The following is a 25,354-nucleotide window of genomic DNA, read 5'->3' on the forward strand; positions in this document are numbered from 1 at the left end:
TAAGCATGGCTGGGTGTTACCCAAATGGGGGTAAGGGAGGATAGCAGGCAAAGATACAACCCATGTTTGCCAGAAGCATGTGGTTCTCCTTCCAAACTCTTGCTCCCAGGTGGGAGGGCTGACAGGAGAGGACTGGGGAGGAAGAGTCAATGTCAGCACTTCTTAGGCAGCCCCAGGCTGTTCAAGGCTCCTTAACATTGTCTTCTGCGTTAATGGAGGTACTTAGGGCCTCTCTGGCCCAGGCTGTGGTCCTGTTCATCAATTCTGAAGCTACTTCAACTCTCTAGGATAGGTTTCTTCTTCCTGTCCTTGAGGCACAGAATGATTCATTAAATTCATTGACTTTGGGGGTCAAGGGCTCAATCAGAACTTAGTTGGCCTCAAGATCATTCCCAGTGATACTTGTTCAACTGGGCTGGATGGTTCAGTGCTTAAGCCCAGACATGTACATGCTCAGATCAGCAGTGCTCGGATGGGGACTGAGGGTCCATGTGGTGCTAGAGTCTGTACTCAGGCTGCCAGGCATGCACATTTACTCACTGAACTATCTTCCTGGCTTTTCAGAAACTTTTAAAAGTCCTACTGGAAAAGTTGCTGCTTCATTCCTGATCTAGATTGTTTGGTAGATGAATAAACTTATCTGCTTTTAAAAAAATATTTGCATATTTTTTGGGTCATACTCAGAGGTGTGAAGAGACCATGTGATGCTGGAAATCAAACTGGGCCTTTGCATGCACACTAGCCCTCCTTGAGCTATCTCTCTCTAACATCAAATATTTGCTTTTGAAAGTACATTTGAATGATGGGTGTTCTTCTCCCAGCTCTTTATGATGCCATGCTTCCCTTGAGTTTGTTTTGTTTTGTTTAATATCCTACTAATTTTTTTTTGCTTTCACACACCAGGCTATGCACAGGGGTTACTCCTGGCTTATGCATTCAGGAATTATTCCTGGCAGTGCTCAGGGGACCATATGGGATGCTGGGAATCGAACCCAACTCAGCTGCGTGCAAGGCAAATGCCCTACCCTCTGTGCTGTTACTCCAGCCCCAATATCCTGCTAATTTTTTTAGGTAGAAAAACTATTGGTAGAAAAATGAAGCTTTTGATGGAAAAACAGTTCTTTCTCTTTCTTTTCTAATATCCCCTTGAGTTTGAACTACTCACTTCTGAGAAGTTAATTTCTCTTGTAGCTAAAAGAAAGCTTACACATTTGAGTAGTAACAGATTGTTCTCTAAAAATGCTCCCTCTTGCCTTTCCTAATAAACTTGTCAAGGTTCCAAGTTAACAGAGCTGTTTGTTGGAGCAAAAGCAGCTTAGAGATTGTCATATATGGCTGAGCACCCAAGAAAGGCTGGCATTGGCACTGTCCATGAGTTAGAGGAGAAAAATCCAAAGGCCACATCATTTTCCCCCTATGTTTAAAAAACAAAGATTAAAAAGCACTGCTGGGTTGGGAAATAGATTTAGTGGTTAGTGATTCTGTAAATATGCCATCACCTTTGGCTTAGATTGATTTATTCTGGATTATGTCATGGTCAGTAAGGTGGTTCCACAGTGTAGGATCACAGTTTGGAAGGCTTGAAGCTGGTTTTCATGTTCCATTATGTAAGGTTGAAGAAATACATATTGATCATATCAAGAAATAAAATGGTAGTTGATGGACAGTAGAGATAAAGCCAGTCTTCTCCACCCTCTAAGGCCTCTTCTTTTTTTTTTTTTTTTTGCTTTTCGGGTCACACCCGGCAGTGCACAGGGGTTACTCCTGGCTCTACACTCAGGAATTACTCCTGGTGGTGCTGGGGGACCATATAGGATGCTGGGAATCAAACCCGGGTCAACCGCGTGCAAGGCAACCGCCCTACCCGCTGTGCTATCACTCCCACCCCTCTAAGGCCTCTTCTTGCTCTAACTTCGTGGGTTGCTCTAACTTGATTCATTCTCATTTCAAGACCCAAGATTGTGTCCAAGGTTAATCTGGACAAGTGATATTCAACAGAACATTCTGTACTGCCCAATATGGTAGCCACTGGCAGATGTGACTATTAAGCAACCAAAATGTAGTTTGTGTAATTGAGGAACTAAGTTATTATTCTACTTTATTCTGACTACTGTACATATCACATTTAAATGGTTTTTAGCTACCATTTGAAATCCATAAACCCTTGCATTTAACTGAGTCAGAAATTATAGTTTCTGAAGTCTGAAGATAATAGTAATTGCTTTAAAACTAAATGTCTTCCATATGAGTTAACTGACCTTGATGTCCCTTTTCTAAAAGGGAGATGAGAGATGTGGACCACTGAGACCTATTGAAGTTCTTGCAATAAATCCAAGACCTGTCAATGTCAAGCTGTTCTTGAAAGGTGGACGTGTCACATCTAAGCAGGAAAAGGAGCAGGGCTCAAGCCATAGCACAGCGGGTAGGGAGTACTTCCACTGCCATTTATGAAAACCAAACGAGAAATTCAGTCCATGAAAGGTTGTATTAAATCACTGTCAAACAACAAAAAGTTTAAAATCACAATACTGGCTCTATATGCATAAGTAAGCAGACTTTGTTTATATCTGGATATGTATTTCTGAAAATTTGCAATTAGTTAATTAATTTTAGGTTCTTGATCTTATTCATGTAAAACCCAATTCTACCCATTCTGGTTTATAATTTTTCCCAGAAAAAAAAGAAAAATTCTTTAATGTCCAGTTGTTTGGATTTGTGATGATTAGAGGACTAATACAAGTCTCACAATGTAGACATTACTGGTGCCCACTTGCAAAAATCGATGAATAACGGGAAGACAGTGTAACAGTGCAGATTAATTCTTTTATGTTTGAAATCCTTATGTGCACATTTTATTATATCCTAAAATTATTCTGAAAGCTATAAATCCTATTATTTCTCACATATAACAAATTAGTTTATCTTGTTCAGGTTTTGTCATATATCTAGAATTTTTAACCTTTAATTTTCATCGTGGTTTAGATAACATGATTACAATAATGCAAATGTGCATGTTTTTGATGTACAAAGTTACTGCACCTCCACCACCACCAAAGCGCCCTAGACTCTCCACCTCTGTTTTGTTACAACTCCTCCACCTCATCATTTCCCCATCCCCTCCTCAGACTGCTTGGTAATCTTAGTTTTGTAATCTAAGGTTTAGGGCTAATCATCTTTTCTTACTATCTATTCCCTTGTTTTTGATGCAAAAAAAGAATGGAAGGAAAAGAGTTTACAGTTTAATTTGGTATTAGGAGGAGACAAGGGAAATGAGGTAATGCATTCACTCAAGAGAGAGAGCGATACTAAATCATATCTTAAGGATGTTTATCTTGGACTTGAGAGCAATGGAAAGCCACAAGAACGTTTTTGGCAGGGAAGAGCACAGCCCAATCAGTGAGCAGAGAATGTATGTGTCATGTGATTGATGAGCCACGGTGAACTGTCCTCTTCTGCCCTTTGCATAAAATGAGTCCATTATACCTTATTTTTACAGCTCTGCCAGGTTTCTAAGCACCAAAGGGTATTCAGAACAATAAAAACCAAATTACAATTCTGATATTTGAGTGAATTTATTGTGTGATGTTTGCTTGTGCATAAATACACCACACATTTTCAATGCTCAAGAAAAATACAATTGGGGATAACTAAAATTCCTTGAAAAAATGCCAACCTTCTTCTCTTGTCATAATTTCTGAATTTCTTGGTGGCTTTTATGTCTTCAGTCTGTCTCCCATGAGTCTGCTACAACTTTTTGATCGATTCCCTAAATTGGAGGTCCTATGTTCGTCAAATAGACTATCCTCAGGCCAAATCCACCAAAAGAAAGTAGATTCAAGCATTATTTTCTGAATGTCCCTAAATATGATTTAAATATTTACTCCAAGAATATCTAAGTAGACTTATTAATTAAAATTGATTTGACTAATGCTTACCTATTTCATGTTATTTAGTATCAGTTATTCTTACTTGTGATAATCTTATTTCCAGTCAAAATAAAAATGATTTTGCCTGGACCTACCAAGCTGTCAAAGATCTGGGACTATGTCCATGCAATGGAAGAGGGCTAGTCCTAGTATGCAGAAAAAAAATGTAATGAGAATAAATGTTTTTCACGTGGCTTTCAGATACAAACCATGAAGTCTTAAGGTATAAGGAATATGGTGTAATAACAGGAAATTTAACTGATTGTTGCAAAGTTCAAGTAGCATACTGTGGGTAGTGACTCTGTACATTGCTGAAAACTCCATGGAGCACAATAGTTATTTGTTCAAGAATGCAAAATTCATTAGGTAAAAAAAATATGAAAAATAAAAATCATCTTAGAAAACCTTCCTTTAATATACTGTAATTTTCACATGGAAGTAAGTCTGTAATTCTCATATTAGAAGAGTGAATGCAAAGTTTGTTATTTCATGCAGCATCACTCTTTTTTATGCTTATATCTCAATTGTTTCTAAATTAGACTGCTATTATATTCTACCTCTGTAAACATATTGAGGTATATTTTATCTGATGAACAAAACTAGAATCAGGAATAGTCATTGTGACCATATTTCAAAACTGTGCAATTGATCTGTAACTGCAATTGTCTTTCCTTTATGACTGAAAACAATTTCAGAGATGAGTGGGTGGTTTGTTCACTATTGCCTCTCTTTCTCTTTATTCAGTTGTATCATTGATGGTTTAGCTGTGAAGAATATAATTCAGTATTTTCATTTTATAGTGTATGGTCAAGGAACTAATTTTAGCTATGCAAAATTATATTTCATTGGGACTACATTTTTGGAAAGTAGCTTATAGGTCAGTTTTTAATTTTTAAATGAAATTTTTTAGAAGGATGTCATAAACGACTCCAAGATTCAGTGAAAAAAAATGTGTATGACTAAATACGTCTCCTAATCCAAAGCAAGTTTTGTCTTGTCAATCGCTACAATAAATTGTTCATCTATCAGAAAGCAACTGTAATCTTCAGTCATAGAGAGTTATAGCTGAAGGGAAAGGTGTTACTTCTCATTAAAGGGCTACAGTTTGGACTTTTGGCTTCATTCCTCTTTCCTTCCTTATCTGTTTCCTGTTTATTTTATGCCTCTTTAAAAACCAAAGCCTCACCTACTAGGGACCTGAGGAAGCAACTGAAATAACTACCTTTTGGTCTCTCAAGTTTGTATCTCATTGTGCCTTCAATTAGTTACCATTTCTCAAGATATTCTTTTGTTAAGGTCATTTTTAGACCCTCTCCTCCTCTTTGTGGCTGTTGTTGCAATGGAAAGGGATTGCACATGTATGGTTGTGAAACTGTAGGCACAACAATTTGGCTCATGTGTGCATAGTTGCAATGCTCACATTTTGACTGTGATGGTCACTGGAGACTGCACGCATTTAGTGCTATTACTTGCACAAGTACTTACTGAAGATTACACTCATTTATCTGTGATGTTTGTACATATTCAGGAGTCATTCCTGGTGGTGCTCAGGGTACCATGTGGTATGCTGGGGATCAAATCCAAGTCAGCCACATACGTTGTACTTTCTCTCTGGTCCCTAGATCATCTTAAGTTCAGCACTTTGGGCCACATCATCATGTCTGGGGATTCTCATAGTCATCACATAGTGGATAGATGTCCAAATTTATTCTCTTCTGAATTACCATCCCATTCCATCCGAATCATCAATCCACCTATATCTTTTCTTTCCCTTCTTCCTTTCCTAGGTTTATATATACATATCTTACATTCACATGATTAATAGCTTCAGTATCATGTTTTACTTTAGTAAATAAAATGTTTGGAATAAATTTAGTTATCCAATTATTGTTATGAGGTAAACAACGAAAAACCTTTGTAACACTTATAGATTGAATTTGAATACATGAAACTTTGCACTCTTCCAGGGAGGAGTCAATCGAAAGAAAATTTTCTCCACTATCAATAGTACTTGGTCAGAAGGGAATAAAATTTAATAACAGACATTTGCATAATAATCACATCCAAGTATTTTTAAAATTATAATGAATATCAACTGAAGCTGTTGCAATGGTAAATTTTTCAACTTTTACATGTTTTAGGTGTATTAATAAATAACTCTGCATCTTCCATTCCCTCTTATCAATAAGAACCTCCCCCTAAGTCCACTAAGAGGCTAAAGCCAAATGTGGACAGTAACACATTAAAATTCCATATGAGAGTCCTTTGCTAGTCATAGAAAAATAAGTCATTAACTTAGGTTCTTCTCTCACTAGTAAGTGGAACAAACTTTTAGAGAAACAAGTTATCTGAAGTTTAAGGAAATAATGCTTTCCCCCTTTGCCCTTTCCACCCACCATTACTAAACAGCTCATTACTAAGTGGCATAGACATCATTCCTAGAGATCTAAGTCAAATCTTAGACATCATTCCTAGGGCTCTAAGTCAAATCTTTGTTTGTTTGGGGGCCACATCCAACAGTGTGCAGAGCTTATTCTGGGCTTTGTACTCAGGGGTCATTCCTGTTTGTGCTCATGGGACCATATGGTATGGTCATTCCTAGGTCTCTAAGTCAAATCTTCCAGGGAGAGAAATTTGTTCTCTAAGACTTCTGGGACCAAGTTAATTCCATCATAGGTGGCATCGATTAGGAATTCTGGAGTGTAGAGGATGAGATCTTGTTTCTTAGGGTCTAGTATTTGCCAGAGTACCTCGTGCCCAAGGAGCTATCCAAGGTGCTATCTGAAATATTCTCTCATCCTGTAGATGAAATTAATTCCCCCAGTATTGACATGTATTTTTTGCATATCTTCAACCTTATCTTTCTGTGTTTGTCTAATTCAAAACACAGCTGTCTTTCCCAGTTTGTGTCCTTCTTGACCACTACTTCCTCCCAAATCCTGAGTTATGTTGTGACGCATTCATAGCTTGCCCTCAACTAACCCTTTGCTTACATCTCGCCTTGATTTGGCCTAATTTGACTTCTCTTATCCTCTCTCACTCCATTCTCCACCTGGTTTTTGGGTATTTATAGCACAAGTGAGTAAAGTGTAGAAACCAGAAATTAATCAACAATAATGATTAAACCTCGTTATATGCAATGTTAGTTTTGTAGTAATTTTTGTAGTAAATTTGCCCTGTATATACATACTGTCCTCTAAAAAATAGTCCTCAGTGAAAAACTTCTAATTTTTTAAACCTAGATGAACAAATAAAAATATTATTTTTGGATCCAGAAGGATAGTATAGTGGGCAAGTGCTTGCCTTGCAAAGGCCACCCTGGGTCTGATCTCTGGTATAACATATGATCCCTCAAGTATGATCAACATATGATCCTTCAAGCCCTGCCTAAAGTAATTCCTGAGTGCAGAGCCAAGAGTAAACCATAAGTATCACCAGTTGTGGCCCCCAAACAAGCAAACAAAAATTCTGTTTTGTTATCTTTCAGCATGTTTATCAGTTTTATCTATGTGAGGCCCATTTAACTTAGAATAAAGATATAGAGAGTTATAACTAGAAAATGAATTTAGAATTATAACACATATAAATTTAGAATTAAAGCTCATCTGACACTTCTTATCTTAAGTAAAGCAGAGAGTTTTGGCAATAATAGTGAATTATCCATTCTTGCAATTGTCACGGACACACACACACACACACACACACGTCACTGTTATGATGTATCACTGTCATTCCATTGTTCATTGATTTATTCAAGCAGGCGCCAGTAACGTCTCCATTAACTCCAGCCCTGAGATTTTATTTTATTTTTTAAAATTTATTTTATTCTTTAATTAGTGAATCACTGTGAGGGTACAGATACAGATTCACACATTTTCGAGCTTGTTTTTCCCTCATATAATGTTCGCAAACACATCCTTCCACCAGTGTGCATTCTCCACCACCAATAAGCCCAGTATCCCTCCCACCCTCCCAATCCCACCTTCCCCCCCGCCACGCCTCTGTGGCAGGGCATTCCCTTTTGTTCTCTCTCTCCAGTTGGGTGTTGTGGTTTGCAATAGGGGTATTGAGTGGCCATTGTGTTCAGTCTCTAGTCTACTTTCAGTACGAATCTCCCTTCCCAGGCGGGATCTCCAACCACATTTTACTTGGTGTTCCCTTCTCTATCTGAACTGCCTTTTTCTCCAGCATGTGAGCTTCCAAGCCATGGAGCCAACCTACTGGTACTTATTTCTACTATTCTTGGATATTAGTCTCCTATTCTGTTATTTTATATTCCACAGATGAGTGCAATCTTTCTATGTCTCTCTCTCTTTCGGAATCATTTCACTTAGCATGATACTTTCCATGTTGATCCACTTATATGCAAAGTTCATGACTTCATTTTTCTAACAGCTGCATAGTATTCCATTGTATAGATGTACCAGAGTTTCTTTAACCAGTCACCTGTTCTCGGGCAATCAGGTTTTTTCCAGATTCTGGCTATTGTAAATAGTGCTGCGGTGAACATATAAGTGCATATGTCACTTCGACTATACTTTTTGGCTTTTCTGGGATATATTCCCAGCAGTGGTATTGCTGGGTCAAATGGGAGCTCAATTTCTAATTTTTTGAGAAGTGTCCATATTGTTTTCCAGGAGGCCAGCCCTGAGATTTTAGCAGCCTCTCCTTACTCGTTTTTCCCAATGATTGGAGGCTCTTTCAGGGTCAGGGGAATGAGACCTTTTACTGTTCCTGTATTGGGCATATCGAATATGCCATGGGGAGCTTACCAGGCTCTGCCATGCAGGCGGGATACTCTCAGTAGCTTGTCAGGATCTCTGAGAGGCATATACATATATATATATACATACATATATATGTGTGTATATATACATTTCCTTCTATGATTTTATGGAAAATGGGTAGGGAGTGTTTTATGATGTGTTATGTGGCTGCAAAGCAGCCACACAATTCAGGAATATGTTCACTCATGCATGACACACACATATATATAATAAATATATATAATATTTGGAACATTTCAAACTTGTATACAGTGTCAAAACTGCCTTGTAGTTGTTTCAATGTAATCACAATTTTTGTGACAGGTTCCATGAAACTGCTTTTGTGTTTTTATAAAAAGTATTATCTCATTTGATTTTTGTGACAACATATATGTTATTTTTATAAAGAAAAACATGTATCAATTATAGCATTACAAATTCATACATATTCTGCAATTGATTGTATCATAAGTTCTCTATTTTTCTGGCTTCTACAATGATCACACCATCCTGAGAAAGAAAAAAAATGTACCAAAAGCAGAAACTTGAAAAAATGTACAAACCAAAGAGCCTTAGACTTGTGGCTATTAAGAGATTGCCTGGCTTGACTATTAGTAGTGGTGTTTAGAAGCTATTACTATATAAGAATTGTACAGCTCTTCCTTTACCCATGTCTTATATGCTCAATCTCTGTTCCAGATCTCAGCATTAGGTATGCGGATGATTGCCACTGACAATTTTCATACCTATATCAAGGTTATAACTTAATATAATACATAGTGCACTGATCTTTACAGTCCCTGGCTGAATTTGACTTAGTATATACTTCAGTATAAATGAAACAGGAATGGTAAACAATATGCTTTAGTAGTAGAATTCATTTTCCCAACAAAAATATAGGAAAGAAACCACCAAATTATAGAGGTAAATATGTGAGTCCCACAGAATAGAAGACTGGGAATCCAAAGTCTTATTACTTCTCCATCACCTGAGGTACTACAAGACTCCACAGAATTGTTTGAGAAGTGTTGATTGTCAAACTACTTTACACAAAGGGAGCATGCTTTGGAGAGGTTACCTGGTTCTTCAAGGTCAGACAGTTAATTAGGATCAGATTTGAAAAAAAATTATTTTTATCTTTCCCCCCTCTTCTGTTGTACAATTCACAATCTCTTCTCTCTCCCTTTGCATATTTCCTCATGGCAGAATCATTATGCACTCACTTTGACTTCTGTGTTAACAGAGCTTTCTTGTCCCCAAGTGAAAAATACTCTGATTCAAAGTGGTTTAAGAAAAAAGGGCCTTATTGTGTAGTATTAAAATATTTAGGGGTATCTGGCTTCTTGTGTAATCCAGAGCTTTAAAATTCCTTCAGTACAGGCTTTTCCACTAATACCTCTCAGCTCTCTTCCTCCTCTTCATTTCCATGAGCCCTTTGTAGACAACACAGCAGGTGGAATGACCCAGCATTCTTACAGTTGATATTTCCAATGGGAAGAAAGCCTTGCTTGATATAACTGTCCTAGTTGAGTCTAACTGAAGAGGGTTAGTCTGTGTGTTCGATACTGAACCATCTGGTCAGCCCATTTGACCATCTGGTCAGCCCATTTGAACAATCTTACTAAAAACTCAGTAAGCTGTTCCTTGCACCCCAGAAGGCAGGAGCGTTCAGTTTCACTTAGACCATTTGGGTTGGATATAAGGAAGAACAGTTACCCAAAAGAAAGAAACAATGGAGCTAGTTGTATGAATTGGGGTGATGGAGCTTGGGAAAATAAAAACAACTTGCCTTGGTTGCAACACTCTCACTTTTTGGTTGATATTTGTGTGGACTCACTAGGGACTACGACACGGGAGCAACGCACACGGAGCCACACACACTTTTCTATAGGGCCCAGAGCCATATAAGAAATTTCTTATTTCATATTTTTACCACTCAATTAGAGAACAGAAATGGATTTCTTAAATTTTCAAAAGATCTGTAACTTACACATATTTGGGGGCGAAGTAGGTAGAAATGTCCAGCTAAACCATTCAAAGATTTTATCTATTTTAGAGTTTGGTTGAGAGAATAAAACAAGTTCAGACAGCTTCCAGAAAAGTCTCTAAACAGTTTAAGGTGTTGACAACCCAAATTTCTCTTCTCTCCTCCTTTCTGTTCCCCTTGGGGCAGCATGCTTTTATGTATCCTGCAATGCTAATGAATAGGTCAGCTACAGTGCACCCTCTCAGGCATGTTCTTAGAGGAAAGAGGTTGTCTTTTAGATTCCCTAAGTGAACAAGTAGTAACAACTGTAGTGAGGGAAAAGGATTGTTCTAGATTGGCACAATCCTGTGGTTATGCAGCAGGATTCTAATTTATATTTTAACTAGAATTACTAGAAGTATTTAAGAGACTGGATAAGGAAAACCTAGTTCTTGCTTAGTTTTAAAAAAAATTGGCTGTCTGGATGACTTCAATCAAATCTCATCTTCTTTGGGTCTTAGCTTAAAAATTTTTGGGGTGAAAAAGGCTGAAAATAAAACAACTAATTTGCACACAAATGAAGTTTACCATGTGCAGTAAACATACTATGGCAGTTTAAGATTATTTTATAACAATCCCTACAATTATGCCTATAGAAATGAGCCTGCCAAGGGGGGAAAGTTCTCTAGAGCTCTACAGTAGAAGGATATTAACTCTAATGGCAGGTTTGATATAGTGACCTTGTATTCCTAAACAATATTAACATTATTGAAAATTATGGAACCTATATAAATAATAAAACTTTAATTAAAAGATAGTTTATGTGACACAAGGCCATATCCTTTTCATTTTAATATTATATATATACTTCCCCAATTTTGTTGATATATAATAGACATGAAAATCACTTATTTATTTTTTAAATACTAGATTAAGCAACACAGCAATTCCAAAAATTTCTTGATAGCTTATTAAGGGTTCATTTAAAATAAATATTATAGTTTCAAAAACTATAACTATAGTTGGGGGCTGAAGCTATAGTACAGTGGGTAGGGCTTTTGCCTTGCACGTGCCACCCGGGTTCAATTCCCAGCATCCCATATGGTCCCCTGAGCACCACAAGGAGTAATTCCTGAGTATAGAGCCAGGAGTAATCCCTGTACATCATCTGGTGTGACCCAAAAAGCAAAATAAATAAATAAATAAAAATAAACAAAAAACCTGCAGCTAAAGAAGATAAGAGTTTTATACAACTTGTGTTACATAATACACAAGTTGCATACACATAAATGTGAAACTCTGTCAAAAGTCATGCGTGAATTTTAGAATTTGAATAAACTCTGATATACATGATCTCAGTATAATTTTTTTTGGTAAAAGAGTAGGCAGAAGAGTATTTCTTTTTCCCTTCAGGAGCACACAGGGAGCTAGAGAGTGAATTCAGATATCCCTGTCTCCTGATGCCTCCTCCTTCCCTGTCCTTTCTCTTAAGAAGAGAAACATTTTCAAGTCTCTAAAGGATAGCATCCCCTCTTGCCAGGTTTTGCGGTGGGAAAACTGGCCTGAGAACTAATCCGTGGTAGAGCCAACAGAATCAGGTAACATCGCCTCCTCTTATATTTTCATGCTTCTATGTTAAATTCGGAGTAAAATGCAACTCCCATTTGGAATCTCCCGTGACCTTTTATTGCGGGTTCATCACTTGGTTTTCTGTTAGTTGTTGCTAAGGTAAACTTCTCTTGCAGAACTGCCACTGGGGCCAGAAAGGTTTACAGCTACGCCCTCCAAAGCCCAGTGAAGAAAGGGTGGAACGAACATCTGTAACAGTGGTTTCAGTGTTGGCAGATTGTTTACACTAGAGATTGCCTCTTGATTTTTATTTTACTTTTACCAGGCTTAAAAAAGTTTTACTTGTAATCTTTTAAGACTACTTTTAGCAGTGCAAGGCATAAAATTTCCCTGTTGTCGGGGGAACCAAAATGGCATTTGAGGAGGCTAAGCAATGCTGACTTCATCATTTCTCTATGTATCGTTGATCTCTGAACTTTGGAACGCCTGGAAATTTGGGGCTGAAAAAACTATAGTTCCCTTTAATCTAAAAATGTCACACAATAAAACATTTTCTGAATGCTTCCCACAAACCCTGCATTCCAGAAAGACAAAGAATTGTGCATTTTAGCAATCCTTTGTATATCCTAATATTATGAGAATTTGTGTTTCAGAAAGTATTAACAGTGGGAGCACATGTGAGAATATTAAGTGTAATGAGAGTAAAATCACAATTCTCATAAATACCATATTTCCTAGAATAGCATTAAATTGAGTAATTGTTATGAAATTCCAACCTAATGAGAAATCTTCATAATAGAAGAATTATAATATTTCCTTTCTATGTAACCATAAAAATGTAATTTGCCATTAAGAAGGAGTTTATTCATTTATTTAAAATTATATAGAGCACCAACTAGGAGTCAGGAAGATGGTGCTACATACTTCTACATGCTAAAAACCTAATGAGGAATATAGACATTGTCTTAAAATGAATGGAATTATGATGCTGATTCTAAAAGAGCTGCTTAACCAGTTCAAACATGGAGGTTAGCAAAGCCTTCTTAGAAAAGGCAGTGTCTGAACCAGATTTTCTTGTACAGTTGTCTAGGTTGTGTATTGTACCGTATACTTAGGGGCTCTGTCAAGCTAAGCCTTTTATGAAATGTGTGCATGAGCTAGGAAAGGAGACAGGTTATGGCAGAGCAGAACATGTGAAAGAAGGAAGTTGCAAAACTACTCCAGATTAAGGAAATAGCATGTTAAAAACCTGGAAGTAAAAGAGGAGGGGAAGCCTTAGTTCAGCTGAACTAAAAGAAACTCTGTGTCTATTATGCAAGGGTGGAAATGGGTGTGTTGGTTAAAACAAAGGTTGAGGTCCAGAGTCTTAGAAATCAAGAACTGTGATTACTGCCCAACTCTCTTAGGTACGAAATCATATAATCAGTTCACTATGGTCCAAAAACATGCTGGAGGGGCTGGAGCAATAGCACAGCGGGTAGGGCGTTTGCCTTGCACACGGCCGACCCGGGTTCGATTCCCAGCATCCCATATGGTCCCCTGAGCACCGCCAAGGGTGATTCCTGAGGGCAGAGCCAGGAGTAACCCCTGTGCTTCGCCAGGTGTGACCCAAAAAAGCAAAAAAAAAAAAAAAAAAAACATGCTGGAACAGTGTGGAGGTCAGGTTTGAGGTGGTGAGAGTCAGAAGAAGAAGAGACTCTTTGGAGATGACTCCAAGAAACAAGAAAAAAATGGTATTCAAAACTAGTGCAGTGGAAGAATCTCAGTGGGATGGATAGCTCAGAGAGAAATTTAGGAAATTAAGTTAACAGAATAGGTAATGGAATTGTTGGAGGAAGATAATGGAGAAATCAAGACAGATGTAGGATTTCTTTGTTTTTTTAAAAAATCAAAGTAATGTTGGTTTAAAAACTGTGAAACATTGTAGGGGTACATCTTCACATCTCTTAAAGTGTATGTTGCCACACTATGCTCAGCAACAAAGTCTAATATTTCCCCAACACAAACCATTGGACACCCCACCCCCACCCTGACTCTCCACTTATTTTGTAACACTCAGTTAGTTCTGCAGACGGTTCAAGAGTTTATTTTTGACTTTATTTCTTTACTTTGTTTCTTCCATGTTTCACTTATAAGTGAAATGATCCAGTATTTGTCTTCTTCCTTCTAACTTACTTAGTATGAAACTCTGTAGTTCCATCCATTTTATTGCAAGTGGCAAGATTTCACATTTTCTTATAGTTGAGTAATATTCCACATAGTGGGTCTATACCATACCTTCTCTACTTATGCAGGGCATTTGGGTTGTTTCTTATATCTTGGTTATTGTAAATAATGCTATTGGGTCAGAAAGATAGGATAAGTGTTCACATGCATGTCTGGCATGTGGCTGATCCTGGTTTAATCCCTGGTACCACACGGTCTCCCATGCATCTCTTGGTGTGGCCCTGGAGGCCTGGAGCATCTGCAAGGTGGCCTGAATAATTCTCAGCACCATCGGGCCAGAGAAACGCTGCATCCCCATGCCCTTGCACTTAACCACTGAAATCACTGGACCGGCCCCCTGGCCCCTTGAGATAGCTTGAAAAGCCTAATAAATACATATATACATAAACAAATAGGTGTGCATGTATTTTTAATTAGTATTTTTGAATTTTTTTAGATAGCTACATAAGAATGGAATTTTAGGGTAGTTTGGATTTTGTTTGTTTTTGTTTGATTTTTCCATAATATTATAAACCAATGATGAAGTAATCTTTAATGAGGGAAAGAAACGGAAGAGATGAGCCTATCAGACATATGTGGGATACTTCATTCTCCAAAAATTGAGTACTCCAGTACTCATATTGTTCTCCAGTCACATGGGACATTTTCCAAGACAGAGCACACTCTGTGTCACAAGGCGTATCTCCATAAACATCAGGAAGATAGCCATCATATCCACTATCTTCACTGCACATGACACTTTGAAAATGAGATTTATTCAGAAATAAGCAGAAAAAAAGAGCCAAGCACTTGGAAATTAAATAAAAATAAATTTAAATGGATTTATTGATCAGCACTTCCTGGGTCGGAGCAATATTCAACGGGTAGAGCATTTGCCTTGCATGCAGGCGACCCGGGTTCCATCCCCAGCATCCCATATGGTCCCCTAAGCACCTCCATGAGTAATTTCTGAGTGCAGAGCCAGGAGTAATCCATGAGCATCGCTGGGTATGATCCCCCCAAAAAAATTGGCAATTCCCAAAAATAAGAATATTAAAAATCAAAATCTCTGGAAAAAGAAAGAGAGAGATATAGTATGGTAGAAACAAATGGCAAAAGGCACCAGAACTGGAAAGCTGATCTTAAAAGCTAATCTTATCTGGGGTAGAGACAAGGTGGGTGTAGATGGGAGGAATCTCTGGGACATTGGTGAAGGGAAGCTGACACTCTGGGACTGGGTGTGATATTGGAATGATGCATACATGAAACTAGCATTAACAGTGTTATAAATCACAGTACTGCCATAAAATGGGAAGAAGGGCAGAATGTGGGGATGATGAAAAGATGAATCTAAGAAATTAATGCTGCTCTCATGTAATTTTACAAATCAGTATCACTTCCCAGGTGAAAAATGCCACCAACTTCCTGGGGAAATGCCTCTCACTTCCTGAAGGCCAAACACTCTAGACCTGGGAGATATTGTTTGGCCCATTAGAGGAAGAACGTGGACACTGCCTGTGACTCCTGGCCTTCTCCCAGGACAGGACAAGCATTGTTAAGTGATTGTGACTCTATTTAGTGAGCAGCACTGTGCCTCAAAGTTTCATCTGCATTTAGTACTAATTAATTGGCACTAGGGGAAAAGCTTTCCCTGGCACGATCAAACAGTAAACTCTTCTGGCCCCACATGGTGTTTCTACAGAAGTCCTGCAGACCTAGGCAATTCTGACTTCACTGATAAAAGCACATTCTTATTTATAAATGAATATGGGGAAATGGAAAAGTCCATTTCCACAGCAGGAGAAAAGACTTATGAACCCTGTCTGTAGCCCTGTGTAACAGGAAGGCACTGAAGCTCAAGTGTGGCAATGTCATGCTAATCTTTAAATGCAGGACCTTAATTCAAGCTATATTTAAAATGCTCCCTTCAGATTAGAACTATTTTGTGTACTGCAAAATTTCATTCTGGGTGGGGTTTCTTTCCACTTGGGATCAAACATGCTGGTCACATCTTCTCAACTATAAATCCTTTTCCCCAGAATATTTTAGAATAGAGACCAGCCTATTTAATTGCACTATAAATCAACATCCTCAGTACAATGATTCACAGAGCAACTGAATTGTAAGCTCAGGCCCCTTACAGCTCATTCTTCTTATTATTTATGAAACCTGATCTAAAGCCAGGGGTTTCCTGCAGTTTGACTGAACAAGAATGAGAAATTGTTTTTGAACCTGTGCCTCTCTGAGACCTTCTAACAGCAGACACGGGACAAAATGAAATCATAGGCATCAAAAATATCCACTGAATAGGGATAAGTTTTGCCAAATTCTGTCTAGAGAGCCACTTCTTAAGCAGGCAGCAATATTAGAAAACCCATAGATTTGGAAATGTTAGATAAATATAAAGTGCCCTGTTGTCTGACATCTATGTGCTCAAGGGCATAGAATGAACTACCTGTAAGGTGGATGCATTATCCCTCTGTTCAATGCAACTTGGTAAATATTTATTAAGATACTGGCTAATCCTATATTTAAAATGGGGAAAGGAGGGGCTGGAGCGATAACACAGCAGGTAGGGCGTTTGCCTTGCACACAGGCGACCCAGGTTCATTTCCCAGCATCCCATATGGTCCCCTGAGCACCACCAGGGGTAATTCCTGAGTGTAGAGCCAGGAACGATCCCTGTGCATCGCTGAGTGTGACCCAAAAGTGAAAAAAAAAAAGAAATGAGGAGAGGAAATAAACAGACATTTCCAAAAGAAGACATATAGACAACCAATGGAGATATAAAAAACTGTCCTTTATCATTTACCAGTAAAGAAATGCAAATCAAAATGGCAATGATGACCTCACAACTTTGAGAATGACACATATAAAAAACATGGGAAGCAAACAGTGTTAGTAGGGGTATGGAAAATGGAGTATTTACTCATTTTATCTTTCTGATAAAGGGACATACCATATGGTGGTGCCCAGTGGCTACTCCTCTCTCTGTGCTCAGGGACCACTCCTTGAAGTGCTGGGCATATCATGTAGTGCCAGAGATCAACTTGGGGTATCCCATATACACTCAACCAGTAATTATTTCCTGGCCCTAAAAGCTTATGTGTGTTTTATTCTTCAATGATGGGTTGTTTTCAGATGGTTTAGCTATTCCCCAACATAGAATGTATATGCAGTAGAAATTTAATTGTTTTATTATTTCAATTTTACAGATAAAGAAACTGATCATGTATGTGGGATATAAAGAAACACAGTATGGTAATATCAAAGAGTCAAAGGCAACAGAACCTGAAAACTGTTTACAGAATTAGGCTTTTGCCAGGTGCAGGCCAAGGGAATATTAGTTGGATGGAAGGAGTACCTGAGACAGTGACGGACAGAGGCAGATACTCGGGAGTAGTGGTATATCAACTTTGTATGCATAAAACTCTATTTTATTTGTCTTGCACAGTATCATCATACTTCGAATAAAATAATTTTTAAAAGAAATACACAGACATGTAATTTACATATGAATGATTAAAGTTTTGTTTTATTTATTCAGAGGTGGCTCCAAACAGTGTCAGATTACCTGGGGCGGGGGAGGAGAGATCACTCTATTTGATTCCACATTACACCTGTGCAGATCTACCTGTTCAATGTTCAAGCTAAAAAATGTGGTGCTTTTCATCTCAACTGTGCTTTGGGGTGCCCATCAGGGGCAATCTGTTGATGTTCAGTGGGGCACGCAGTGTTGGAAATCAAACTCAGAGCCTTGAGCATGTCAGGTATGCATGTCAACTCTTTGAGCTAGCTCTGTAGCCCCATAATAAAGTGTTGAACCAAAGTTATCCATTGCAAATCCTGGGTATTAGCACTGTGTCACTGTCCCCCTTTCCTAGTTGTTAGAAAATTCATGTTTGAATTCTGTCCTGTAAGCAGCACACTAAGAAACCAAATACTCTAATCTAAATCACAGATTAAGACATGAAGTTCAAGATAAAGAAAGTTATTATTAATTAAATGGTACTTGCTGAAAGATGAGGCTAGATTCCAAGCCGATGCTACATTAGCTTGTGAAGTTATATTCCATATAGGATAAGAGAAGAGTAAGAGAGGAGTTGGTGGGAGAAGACTTATCTCTAGCCTTCCATACAATCTTAGCAAACAGAATTTGAGATACTAATAGATAGCCTAGTTCATCATCCAATAGCTGATGGATCACTTCTTTCACTACAAAAATCAAAGCTAAACTATGATTATTGAAAAAGGGTGGGTGAAGACACACAAAAATGTTCAATCAGTTTGATCTGGGCTAAGAACAACAATGTTAAATATTTAATAATTAATTTACTGGAAGGAGTGTTTCCTTCTCGTTACTCAGCTCACAGACAAGGGACTTGTAGAGTGCAGCCATCACTCCTAAGAACAGCGTGTTCATTAGCTAACAGACTTATAGGATGCCAATGAGTCAGTCCCCTGTGATTTATTCCAGGACTACACTAACAGCACAATGAGCTGTGATTTAGAGTCATGCTGTGCCTTGGCTACTGGAAGTTGTTCAAACACCATGCTCTAGCTATGCAGATGTGTCCTGTCCATTGAGCATGACCTTAAAACTCCTTCACTATAGCAGAAAGACTTTTCCAATTGTTTTCTGGTGCCTTCATGTGGCTGGAAAACATGTTTTGACCCTGAGGCATGTCGATCCTTACTTTTGGGGCAGAGAGGCTTTATCGTTAGTTTTGTTTGTTGACTTAGTAAAAAAAAATTCATATGTTGGGACGTTTTTTGTTCTTTCCTCATTCTTTTTGTAGATGTTATTTTTTTCTCACAAGCAGGGCAAATGTCTATAGAGTACTTGACGACAAACCTTCTCTCTTCTCGGTGTCTCCAGCATCTTGGCTAATAAATCTCCCTCAGACACAAAGCATTAGTGCCATCAATTCAATCCACATGTGATTGTTGTCTTTCTTGGCCTTTTTTCTTATTTGCTTGTGTGTGTGTGTGTGTGTTTTAGCTTTGTTAAAATATTGGTTTCTGTTCTTAGTTTAAAAGATTGAGAAACAGAGTAATGGTGAAAACTATGGACAAAGGACTTCAGAAAATCATCTCTCCATAAAAGCCATGAAAAGAATGGCAGTCATCAGAGTCAAAATGTCAAGAACTTGAAATTAAACAAACACTGACAACATTAGGAAGGGTTTTCATGCAGCTCACTGGAGAACTCACACAGTATGATCCAAAATGAATTTAAAGATTACATGCAATTTGCATGCAAAACCTGATATTCTCTAACATTTATAGCTAATATGTCAACATTTGCAAGCATTTATACAAGACCAAAAAAATACCTAAATTTCCATTGATCAGTGTCATTTTACCATATTCTCGTCCTTATCTTTAAGTTTACATGAAGTGCAAGTGAATCAATTAAGACAGTTAAAAAATCCTCACAAACCTACTCCTGTGTACTGAAGAGAATTAAAACATATGTCTACATAAAAACTTACATATTCATATTCATACTTAAATATTCATAATAGCATTATTACTCAAAATTTCTTTTATAAAAAGTAAAACATCCCAAATGGTCATTAATTGATGAGATGTCAAAAATCACTCAACATAAAACACCAACTTTAATTATTTTGTGTAAGTTATTTTAAATAATATCCTTTTGCATAAGTCCACAAAATTTCTTAATATGAGATCATTATGAGTTTAATAAAGTAAATTAGATATAGCAAGAAGTTCATATAGCTTGTTGTTAATTTGTTTGTTTGTTTCACTTACCAATAAAGAACTCTCCTGGGATTCTTGGCCAGCCAGCTAACAGGAGGGTTCAAAGCAAGAACTTTCAGGTGCTCAGACCCAGTGATTCTGGGGGTTACTTGGGCCACCCCACAGAATTGGAAGCTTCCAGAGCTACATCCATTGATTCTTAGGAGACTATCTGGTGCCAGGAATTGAACTCAGTTCAACTATATGCAAGACATATGTCTTAACTCCTGTACAATCTCTTGAACCTCCAAGATAATATTTTATTCCACAGACTGAAAAATCCAGGTAGAGCACCAGTAGATGAACCCTATAGCTTTGCCGTAAAACACATTCAACTAAGTTTGAGTTTTAGCTCCAAGGAGAATTGTGCTTTCCCTCCTGTACCTGGTCCAGTGCTCTCATCTTTCTTTGATTGATAAGAGGTATCTAGAAAACAAATTTTACTTCTATAATTTATTGTAAACCAGTGATTCTAAAATTGTGGTCCCCAGTATTAACATTATGTGGTGCTTCTGAGAAATGCAATCTCATAACATTGCAGCTTCCTTAGACAGCAGCAATCTACCAGTGGGGATCCTGGAATGATTCCCAGCAAGCTGTGTTTAGACACCAGGTAATGCTAACCTCAAGTTAGAGGGGTGCTGCTGTAAATTGTTCACCTCTAGAACAGGGGAAAGAAGGAAGGAGTGGGGAACTAAAAGTTGGGCATATTTTTCAGAGAGAATCAGGCCTCTTATGGCAGCCAAATTGATTTAAATGTGAAGTGCCTTAAGATATAGCATGAATTTTCTTTGTCATTCTTGTTCTCTATAATCCACATACCAGCTCCTACTTCCTAAGAAAAGGTTTCAAGAGCTTTAGGAACCTCCTCTAATCCCCACAATCACTGGTGGATCTGGCCCACTACCAAACTGCTTAGAATATTTTCTTATTTATTTATTTATTTATTTATTTATTTATTTAAGCTTTGGACCCTACCTGGCTATGCTCAAGGCTTACTCCTGGCTCTGAACCCAGGGATCACTCATGCATGGCGAACTCAGGGGACCATATGAGATGCTGGGAAGTGAACCTGGGTTGGCCACTGTAAGGCAAGCACCCTACCCACGGTCAGGAGGTAATAGGGAATCTTTTCTTTGGAGTAATAATAGAGAGTATGTAAAGGAGGATGGCATCTATACGTTCCCTCAAATTGCAATGAAACATTTTTTACTATGTCTACAACCCCTGCAAATGTGACATCAAGAGCCCCAACTTAGGGCTTCAAAACCCAACATACCAATCAGCTAGTAAATACATTGAAGTACCTGTAACAGCCTCTCGTTGCTAGTGAGGGCTCATTGTATATAGGAGATAAAGGTGTTGGTGACAATTATTGAAAGGTCAGATTTCCCTGAAGTACTCCTGACTTGGCATCTAAGAATAGATACTTAGAGGGTAGTTGCTGTGTTAAAATTCTGCTAGCTAGAGATTTTGATCTTGAAATTCTGTGTAGGCAGGCAAATTTCCAGAAAGACAATGTTTTACCTGTGCCCTATGTGTGCTCACAGTCCAGCTGTTCTCTACAGTACAGCTGGCTTGTGGGTACTTGTCACAGAGCTACAGACCTGCATGGTCTAGGCACTGGGGCAACAATATGGTAGGACTGACTGAAGAATCAAGTAAATAAAGTAAATAAATCAAGTAAATTAGGCCCTGCAAGGGAGAGACCTTGCAGGGCCTTAAAAGGCCATCAGACCAATGTTATATGAAACCAGTGATCATAATTAAATTGGAAGGCCCAAGTTAGGATTCTTGGTTCAAATTCTTTCTTTTCCTTTTTTTAATTGAAATACTGTTCTATATCCTGGTGTAGCTAGTGAAGTACAAATCAAAATTAGAAGAGGGGAGAGGGAAAGGGAGAAAGAAAAGGGGAAAAGAAAGGAAAAGGAAGCCTAGAGAGAAGAGAAAAGGATGAAACTGAAGGGACAGAGGAGGACTGAGAAAGAGAAGGAAAGGGAGGTGGAAGATTAGAAAATGATGCTTGCTATTTACAGAGTGTTCATTGCTTTCTGAGTCCTGTCCAACATTTTTAGTGTCTCGTAATTTTCAGGAAGGGAAGTAGAGATAGAACAGATAACAGGACACCTATTGGAGGCAGCATTCCAGGGTAGCATTCCATATCTGGACTCAAGCATTCTGGATTCTTGTCCCCAAAAGGCAATAGACATGGGCAGGTGTTTCCCTGCTATCTTTCATTCTGCTCTGTATGTTCACATTTTGGGACTTTAAAGTGGATTTTCTGAGGTTGTGCCAAATGTAGAGTCTTTTGCCCCCGTACCTGGCTGTCTTCACTGGGGCCCCTCGGAGGGAGTGGGCTGAGTTTCTCTCCTCACCCCAAGCAGAGCCCCAGCAACCAAAGACCTCCAGAACCCAGCCACAGCCATGTTCAGGGCCCCTCTCCACATGTTCAGAGGAGTCTCACGCATGAAGGAACCAGCAGAGTAACCCAGGTGTTCGGAACCCGGGGCTGAGATCTCCAAGCCTGCTCGGATGGGACTGGGCCTCTTCCACCCAGATCTCCCATTTCACAGTAGCTAGGCAGTCACACTCAGAAACTGCCCCCAGGCCGTGTAATCCCATCAACTGCCAACATCCAGAGACTATAAAACCAAGCTCCTGGAAGCCTAGTTCTCCCTCTTGAAGAACCTGGCAAGCTACGGAGAGTTTCCTGCTCCCATGGTCATGGAAGAATCTTAAAGAAGATTATTTTTAATTTATTCTTTTATTGAATCACCATGTGGAAAGTTACAAAGCTTTCAGGTTTAAGTCTCAGTTATACAATGCTCGAACACCCATCCCTTCACCAGTGCACATATTCCACCACCAAGAATCACAGTATACCTCCCCCTCACACCCCCACCTCCCCAGCTCCCCACCCCGCCTGTGTAACTGATAAATTTCACTTTACTTTTACTTTACTTTGATTACATTCAATATTTCAAAAAAAAAAACCTCACTATTATTATTTGGAGTTTCTTCCCCCCATATTCTTTATTTTAAAATTTACTTAGAAAAATAATTTTTAACTATGTCTCAAGATTTAAAGTAACTAATCAAACCAACCTTCTATTGCAAAATGTAAATTATATACAGATTAGACTATTCCCTGTGAGGATTGCTCTGGAAGGAAAAGATTGAGTCCACCTTCCAAAGTCCAACCTTCACAGACTGAGTTCATTCTGACCCTCTCATAATGCTTCCCTGACTTCTAAAGTTTGGATGCTTAAGTTCTCGTGCTTACAGGAATCAGAAAGATGAATGTGCCATGCTGAAAGGAGCGCAGTAAAATAATTTCATGAGCAATAGAGATTCGTCTTCAGTGTCAGGAGGTAATAGGGAGTAGTGAGGGATAATGGCGAACTGGAATCCCCATGCTCTCAGCTCCAGCCAACAGTTGTCATGTGTCAGGTGAAGGTGGCCTCAGTTGCTGGTCCTTTGCTTTTTTCATAAGAAAGTGGACATTGAGTGTTAAAACAATATTCAGTGAACCAACAAAATTCATTTGCAGATCGTGTCTGTTCTTAGACTTACTGGACCATAGTTGTGTATTTTCCCAAGTTGAAAATAGATGAGTAATCCCATTTCTGTCTTTTTTCTCTTCCAGGACATTATATTTTTGTGGACACCTCCTTTGCCAAGCAGGGGGAGAAAGCCATACTGGTAAGTTCTGACTTAGAGGCTGAGGAATGGAGCTGCCTTCGACTGGTCTACCAGATAACTTCATCTGACAGGGCTCCCGCCGAACCCAGCCAATTGAATCTTTATGTGAGGTTTGAAGACGAAAACTTTGATCGCTTACTTTGGTCAACTAAGGAGCCATCAGATAGCTGGCTCATAGCCAGTTTGGATTTGCAAAACAGTCCCAAGAAATTTAAGGTAGGTGGGAAAAGGTACAAGTTTCTTATATGGCTTTATTTTATTCTGAGACATTTATTATGTAAATGTCTACTGAGGGGACTTATCTTCTTATCTTGTGTCAGGATATGATATTTTGTAGCTAATAAACGCATCACACAAAAATATTAGTAATGTGAATAAATGTTTGTTTCATAATTAAAACTATGATAATTAAGTAGCACATAATATAACAATAGTAACTAATAATATCAATAATAAACTAATATAATAATAAGCTAAAAATAATTAAAACTATAACAAGGAAAAGTAAAAACTTTCAAAGAAGAAATACTTAAAAGACATATTCTGGTTCCTTTTCAAAGATGTAAGCTGTTCTATGAGAAACACGTAGGGGCTGGAGCAATAGCACAGCGGGTAGGGCGCTTGCCTTGCACGCGGCCGACCCAGGCTGACCCAGGTTCGAATCCCAGCATCCCATATGGTCCCCTGAGCACCGCCAGGGGTAATTCCTGAGTGTAGAACCAGGAGTAACCCCTGTGCATTGCTGGGTGTGACCCAAAAAGCAAAAAAAAAAAAAACAAAACGAGAAACACTGTAAAAGAAAGGTAGAGAAAAACTTGTCAAGCATTGTCTTAGGGAAGAAGAATAGTATCTGGACTCAGCCATGGAACAAAGTATTTAATGAGAACATAGGGGATGTAATAAAACATGCATAAAAACTTGATTCTTTCCTAACCCCTTTTTCAATTCTATACTTTATCCCTACTGTTCAAAGCTTTGAAATATATACTTACCTAGACCTGTTATCTGCTTGTAGCCTCTTCAGATAGTGTGGGGCTGAAGAGCAAAGCAAACAAGTTCTCATAGGTGTATCACATGCTGCATAAGTAGTTTGACATAGTTGCAAAATATTGGGCTCTAATCACACAAGAAAATGCTTGTGTGGAACTAAATTCATAAAGCAATTTCATTCAAAAAGCAAGACCAAATCTGAGCTATTATAGTACTCCCAATCGGCCACATTAGGTATATCTAAATCTGTTCCTTATGAACACCAAGTAAAATGTGGTTGGAGATCCTGCCCGGGAAGGGAGATTCGTACTGAAAGTAGACTAGAGACTGAACACAATGGCCACTCAATACTCCTATTGCAAACCACAACACCCAATTGGAGAGAGAGAGAGATCAAAAGGGAATACCCAATACCCTACCACAGAGGCAGGGTGGGGTGGGGGGGAGATGGTATTGGGGGGGAG

The 25,354-nt window shown here is 38.5% G+C and overlaps 1 protein-coding gene across 2 annotated transcripts in view; it reads left to right on the forward strand.

The window, feature by feature from the left end:
- The window catches only part of MAMDC2 (MAM domain containing 2), a 142,552-nt gene that overhangs the window by 36,844 nt on the left and 80,354 nt on the right, over positions 1-25,354 (forward strand). For both annotated transcript variants that reach the window (XM_004600118.2, XM_055140993.1), the window contains exon 3: positions 23,845-24,116. In XM_004600118.2, coding sequence (XP_004600175.2) covers positions 23,845-24,116 — 272 coding nt within the window. The remainder of the gene's footprint in view (positions 1-23,844; positions 24,117-25,354) is intronic.

The sequence above is a fragment of the Sorex araneus genome, chromosome 1, assembly GCF_027595985.1.
Source record: "Sorex araneus isolate mSorAra2 chromosome 1, mSorAra2.pri, whole genome shotgun sequence".
Classification (NCBI taxonomy): domain Eukaryota; kingdom Metazoa; phylum Chordata; class Mammalia; order Eulipotyphla; family Soricidae; genus Sorex; species Sorex araneus.